The sequence below is a fragment of the Solanum tuberosum genome, unplaced genomic scaffold (assembly GCF_000226075.1).
Source record: "Solanum tuberosum cultivar DM 1-3 516 R44 unplaced genomic scaffold, SolTub_3.0 scf00527, whole genome shotgun sequence".
Taxonomy (NCBI): Eukaryota; Viridiplantae; Streptophyta; class Magnoliopsida; order Solanales; family Solanaceae; genus Solanum; species Solanum tuberosum.
This window is the reverse complement of record NW_006239447.1, coordinates 157,893-163,970: the sequence shown is the minus strand read 5'-3', so window position 1 is coordinate 163,970 and position 6,078 is coordinate 157,893. Positions and strand designations below refer to the sequence as shown.

Here is a 6,078-nt window from a genome sequence, read left to right as displayed (position 1 = left end):
AAAGACAATCGAGAGAGAGGGAGAGAGACAAGCGAGATAGGAGAGAGGCGGGAATCAAAATGTATGTTTGATACTAGATACATTAAGATACAACCAGAGAGAGGCGAGTGAGATAGGAGAGAGGCAAACGAGATAATCAATGTATTTTCGATACATGTAAATCACGCTTGAATATAGTGTATTTGAAATCAATTACACCTATTTTGACACATATAAATTCGAGATACATGTGTCTGGCGAATAAAAAGTGATACAGACACGTAATTTTCTAAACTGATGTAAGCACACGTATTTAGGACCTAAACTAAAATAGTGGAATTTGTATCGCTTACTCTAGAAAAAAAGTAAAGGTACTATTACATTTCTCAGGTATATCACTCAAGCTCCTAGCACCAAAGTTAATCCAAAGTAGCCTTTAGAAAGACAATTCTGTTTTACAATTTAGTGTCGAGGCAACTATCATGATGCAGGATTTTTTCGGTAGGTTAACTTACATTTATATACATTCAACTTTTTGCCTGTACAAAAACTTGTTAAAGCATATGCATTTTAGAGCTATAAAGTGTAAGTAAATGTAACTTTTGCATGATGGAATGGAATTGCTTTTGCAATATGCAACATCACTAGATAAAGATATACCAAAGGATATTTTCATAATAAATCAAATTTAATTAGCACTTGAGAAAAGAACTGAAACTATTGATGAGAATTTCGCTCAAGTTTCATGCACAAACATTATAATTATGAAGGTGGTTCTGTCTTTTGAGCTTTCCCGATCTTAAAAGAAACTTGGACCAATATGTTGATTTTGCCACATCGAACCATAGTTTGTACTGTAAACACCCAAATAAAGCCACAGGAACACCAGCACAAGCAACAATGAGCTTTGGCTCCCAACCCGTATGTTTTCTATAGATCAAAACGAAGGTTGCTGTAAACGCCACAAGCATGCTAACAATCGAAACAAACAACGCTGTAAGTCCGAAGAATAACTTAGCAGGCAATGACACAAGAAAGTCATCTTCAGCATAGCGAGATGTCAGAATGGACAAGAACATAATGATAGAAACGATTGAGCTGAATAGTGCCACTGCATCTGATATAACAAAGATCCTAAATCCATTCAATTCTAGCCATATTGGAAAACCATTATCATCCATATTACCACCTGGCACAGTGAATCCAGCAGCAAACACCATCGTGGCAATCAAAGTTGCCGCAATCATACAAGAATTTGCGGTGTCTTTCATCCACTTTTCCCCATCTTTTAGTAATATCTTGTGTTCTTCCGTGAATAATTCTCTAGGGGTTTTCCCATCCTTGTTTCTCCTCTTGCGGCCTGAAGGTGGTATAAGTTTCTCCACTTCCTACCCAATTATAGTAATTTTCATTCCGCATCAACAAACAATTTTAAAAGCAATAAAGAAAACGCTAAAAATTGATTAGAGATTTGAAATGTGAAATATAGTTTTAGGTGATTGATCTCGCACTCACCTTGAACCACAATATCTCTCTTTGCATCTGAAGTGCTGCTCCAGAAACCCTAAGAAATGATGGCGGCATAATCTTCTCTTCCGCCTATTGGCCAATGATAATTAATTAACCCAAATTAAGAAGATACAATATTTTTCTGTATTGTGTTAAATTGGAAGGAAGCAACATGTATGTTTTAAAAGAGAAGAAATTAAGTACCTTAACAGACTGTGTCTCTGTTATGTGTCTAATGATTTCTATCTCTTGAAACAGCTGTTGTAGTGATTCAACGAATACAGCATTATTATTATTATCAGCATTAGGAGGCACAGACTGAACAAGTTTGTTTTTCAGGGCTTCCATCTGTCCACTACTTTTCTGTTTACTGAATATTGGCTCCCCTAACTTCCCAGCCAAATGTAGAATGTTATTGCCATCATTGTCAAAATCTACAAGAAATATGTTTTTCATTCCTCCTATTTGGTGTATAAGACTGAAGACTTTTTCCTCTCGATATAAAACTGCAACGTGAAGAATGGTATGCCTTTTATCGTCGTTCGTCCACATGAGCACAGGAAAATCACGAGTAACCACAAGTAAAAACCCTAGATTTCCTGCTTTTGCAGCAGAATGGACCCAGTTTTCTTTTAGCACTAAGTCTAACAGCTTATCCCTTCCTCTTCTTAGACACTCTGCCCATAGCTCCTCAAGTAGTGTCTCAGCTTGTTTCTCAACTACATATCTTTCCGGAAGCAATTTTAGCACTACATTTGGATCAAATATTAATTAAGATTGTCTTAATTCATACAAAATACTTTAATTAATTGATATTATATATAGTAGATCTTACATGAAATGGATTGCCTCCTGCCCACGCTAATAAACTTTCTCCACACCGGAGAAGAAGCGTTACTGATCGCTATGGACTTTTGAGATAACGTGTGCAAGACATTAATATTTCCTTGTAACATTTTAGTGGCAAATAATTGTCTGTCCTTGTTGAATATATTTAATGCTACCTCTGCCATAAAAAAGATCGAATTAGCTTAGCGATATATATATTGAAAAACAACAATAATACAAATAGACACCATACATAACTAGCTCGTTTATGATGTGTATCTGATGAGATGTTTCATACATACAAAAAAAAGGATACTTTGTTTATTTTTATAGCTTACCGTACATTTCATTCTGGATAGTGATCTCAAGAAGGTATAAGAGTTCTTGTTGCTGTATCACATCAAAATCTGTGACCTCATAAAGGTATGATACCATAGCTTTATGCCCAACTTGAGCTGCCACAGAGATTGGTAAATCTCCCTCCTTACCACAGATGTTTGGTAGATTCTTATTCTTTTTTCTCATTGCTTTAGCAATTTCAATGTGCCCTGCCAATGCTGCCAACATAAATGCCGTATTCACACCTTTCTCCAAGTCACCTACTTTCATTAGTTTAATTAGCTCTCGCACAAATCCGCTACTTTTTGCTAATGCTGCAGCGTGAAGTAATGTTTCAGAGGTTTCTCCAAATTCAAAATTAATAAATCTTGGTTCCTTATTTAGAATTGGTTCTGCAATCTTCCAGTTATCATATAAAGCAGCACGTTGAAGAATTCGCAATGCAGTTTTACCATCCAGTTTCCTGTCATCTGCAAATTAAAATCAGTGAATATTCAAGTTTCAGCAATCGAACAATGCTAAAGTACGTACGTACGTACAACATATATATGAAAATTCAGTAACATTTGCACTTATAAGTACTACTCACTACTATTAACTTTATATATGTTGTTGTATAAATCCATAGACCTTAAGGGTGTTTATAAGATCTATAGAGAGATAGTTGTGAACTTACTAACAAATATTACAGTGTTGACAGGTTGATTTTCAACATCACTTCCGTCTCCAGACCCAAATTGTTCATCATCTTCAAAATCCTGAAAAACTGGTTCAATTTCATGGGAAAACTCGCTCTCCATTATTATGTCTTCGAATTGCTGATCTCCAATGATTTGTCTCTATGTTTATTTATATCCTGTCTTAATAGACAAAAAGGGAAAAAAATATGATTGTTCTTTGCTCGAACAATATGAGCAACTTATTCCATTCTCAATCACACCTAAGAATTTTGTTTTACCTTTTTCTACAGAAAACTCAATCATTGCCACATTTCAACTTTGAAGTTAAGCCCTCATTTGTTTTCGCTAAGATTATAACTGTTTATTTTCACTAAATGAATATGCATATAAAATTAAACACTAGTATTAAATTAAAAATTCAAGTTCCTGGAATTGATTGTTCTCGTAACATAGAGCTAAATTTTGAACTACTTATAATCAAGTTTCTAGGAGAAAATAAAATAAAAGAACATTAAAAAGAGTTTTTTTTTCCTTCCGCCTTGAAATTCACTCGATTATCCAAAACGAGCGACTCTACTTATTAGTAGTTAATGATGGTATCTCCTTTAATTATTTCCACCTCCAAACCCATCCACCTAATATAAAAAGGAGAAATTAATATCTAATTACATAAACATTCCTACCATATATACTAATTCACTCTATAGTTAAAAATAATTACATATTATCTCACTAATTAATAATTTTACACCAGATTTCAAGTCAAGTACACCAATCTTTCAAATTTCCCCCTTGCTCTCTCCCCTCTTTTTTCCTCTCTCCCTCTTTACTACCGTATACATTGTAAAATACACATACAGGCGACCTGAAGAAGGAGAGAGGCAAGTGAGATAGTGAGAGGCGAGAGTGAACATGCATATTTGATACCAGATACATTTTGAAATACTGATACAGCGGGAGAGATGAGCGAGATAGGAGAGAGGTAAGCGAGACAGTCAATGTATTCCAGATACATGTGAATCACTCTTGGATACATTGTATCTAAAATAAATTCTACCAAATTTAGCACACATGTATCCGAGATACATGTACCTGACGAAAAAAATGTGGTACCGAAAGTAATTTTCTAAATTGATGTAAACGCACATATTTAGAACCTAAACTTGTGGGATTTGTATTGTTTACTCTAAAAAAAAATAGAGTAATGTATTATATTTCTCAGGTATATCACTCAAGCTCTTAATAATAAATTTAATGTTCTAGCACTAAAGTTAATGTTATAAACTCCGTGATGATCATAGAATACTTAGTTTTCTCTAGTTTTTATTTTCTTCGTACTTGTTAATTAGTAGAGACTTGTTATCTCATTAGGAATAGTAAGGTAAGGCCTAGCTCCTCTTGCTTGTACTAATCCATATTAATATCTTTTTATTTTTAATAAAAGGCCGCTAGACGCTTTGTCTAGTGATAAATTTGATAAAAAAAATAAAAAATAAAAATAATACAAGGTTTCCTTCAGAATATTAGTATTTGGTTCATCCTACCTGACAAATCACAAAGCAATATATTGCGTTTGAAGCGTATCTTAGGTTTAGAATTTAAAACTCTAATTGCTTCATAACACTTGTATAGAATTGAGAAAAAGAACTTCAAGTCATAGAAAAGTTACACTAACCAATATAATAAAAATTAAATATTATAATGAAAAACCTTCAGAAATATATATACACACTTCAAAGAAATTAAAGTATCTTGTATCTTATTACATTGACCTTCAAAATTTATCCCATTAGTATTCGTAAAGCTAAAATGCACAACTCATGTAAAGAGTGCAGATAAAGAAAAAATTAAATAATTTTAATCTCGAAGGAATGTGTTACTTTTTGCTAAATTTTCCCTCTTTGTATATAATATAAGTAATATATTTTGGGCAATAGAAAGAAAGGCTATAAACAAAGAAAATTAAAGAAGATGATTTGTTATAATAAAAATCATGAAGTTTTAACATAAGAATTAATTGGAGAATTAGAGACGATGTGAAGATATATATATTAGTGCCGATGACACAACTAGAAGAATAACAGAGGAAATTAAAAACCAACATTACACGCTGAATAGCTCATAAGAAAATGAATTTTCACTTACCTTACCTTGAAAAATTAGCTCAGAGAAAGAATTGTTGTTCAAACAGTATAAAGAGATCAAATTGCACCTCCTTTAAATGTTTTGAACTAAGACATGTGAAGTTTAACGAAGACCTAAACTACTTATTTATTTGGCCTTTTGACATACTCCATTATTTAACATTGACAATGACTTGTCAATTGTCATCCAAAGTAAACAAGCAACTGTACTACTGGCTTACATTACAGCCAGGTCGACTCAACAAGATTGGAGACCTAAAGCCAAATCTTAAAAAGGGGTCCTAATATTTTTTTTAAATTCTTTTTTTAAAATCATCATATATATTTTTATTTAAAATCTACTTTTCTAGCATTTTTAGATGCAAAGTTATCAATTACGGTTTTATAATTGATTTGTTTTAGTAATTCCTTTTCAATTGATAATATAGTTAATACATTCCATCTCTCTTGAGACATTGTTGATCTTAGATAAGATTTTATCAATTTTAGTTTCGAAAACTTCTTTTGGCTGAGGCAACAGTTACATGAATTGTTAACACTATTCTATAAGCATTACTTTTTTATTCAGAATTTTTATTATTTGTTAAAAATCTATCAAG

The 6,078-nt window shown here is 32.7% G+C and overlaps 1 protein-coding gene across 5 annotated transcripts; it reads right to left on the bottom strand.

Annotated features, from left to right (window-relative positions):
- Window positions 1-628: 628 nt before the first annotated feature.
- LOC102594426 (ankyrin repeat-containing protein At3g12360-like) lies at window positions 629-5,583 on the bottom strand. Of its 5 annotated transcripts, none has more exons than XM_006364990.2 (7): window positions 5,481-5,583; window positions 3,332-3,515; window positions 2,655-3,125; window positions 2,324-2,494; window positions 1,693-2,237; window positions 1,495-1,578; window positions 629-1,367 (listed from the first exon to the last, which is right to left on the bottom strand). In XM_006364990.2, the coding sequence occupies exons 2-7, from the start codon at window positions 3,453-3,455 to the stop codon at window positions 723-725; spliced, it is 2,040 nt and encodes a 679-aa protein (XP_006365052.1). In that variant the 5' UTR covers window positions 3,456-3,515; window positions 5,481-5,583; the 3' UTR covers window positions 629-722. The 5 variants fall into 5 exon arrangements, with proteins under 5 accessions (XP_006365052.1, XP_015159757.1, XP_015159758.1 ...); XM_015304271.1 differs by having other exon boundaries at window positions 3,332-3,970; window positions 5,486-5,583; XM_015304272.1 differs by having other exon boundaries at window positions 5,486-5,583.
- Window positions 5,584-6,078: the final 495 nt, after the last annotated feature.

Coding starts and splice junctions, on each gene's coding strand:
- LOC102594426 (XM_006364990.2), bottom strand. CDS start 3,455: ATGGAGAGCGAGTTTTCCCATGAAATTGAACCAGTTTTTCAGGATTTT. Junction 2,495..2,654: donor TATCCAGAATGAAATGTACG/GTAAGCTATAAA, acceptor TTTTTATGGCAG/AGGTAGCATTAAATATATTC. Junction 2,238..2,323: donor CAGGAGGCAATCCATTTCAT/GTAAGATCTACT, acceptor ATCCAAATGTAG/TGCTAAAATTGCTTCCGGAA.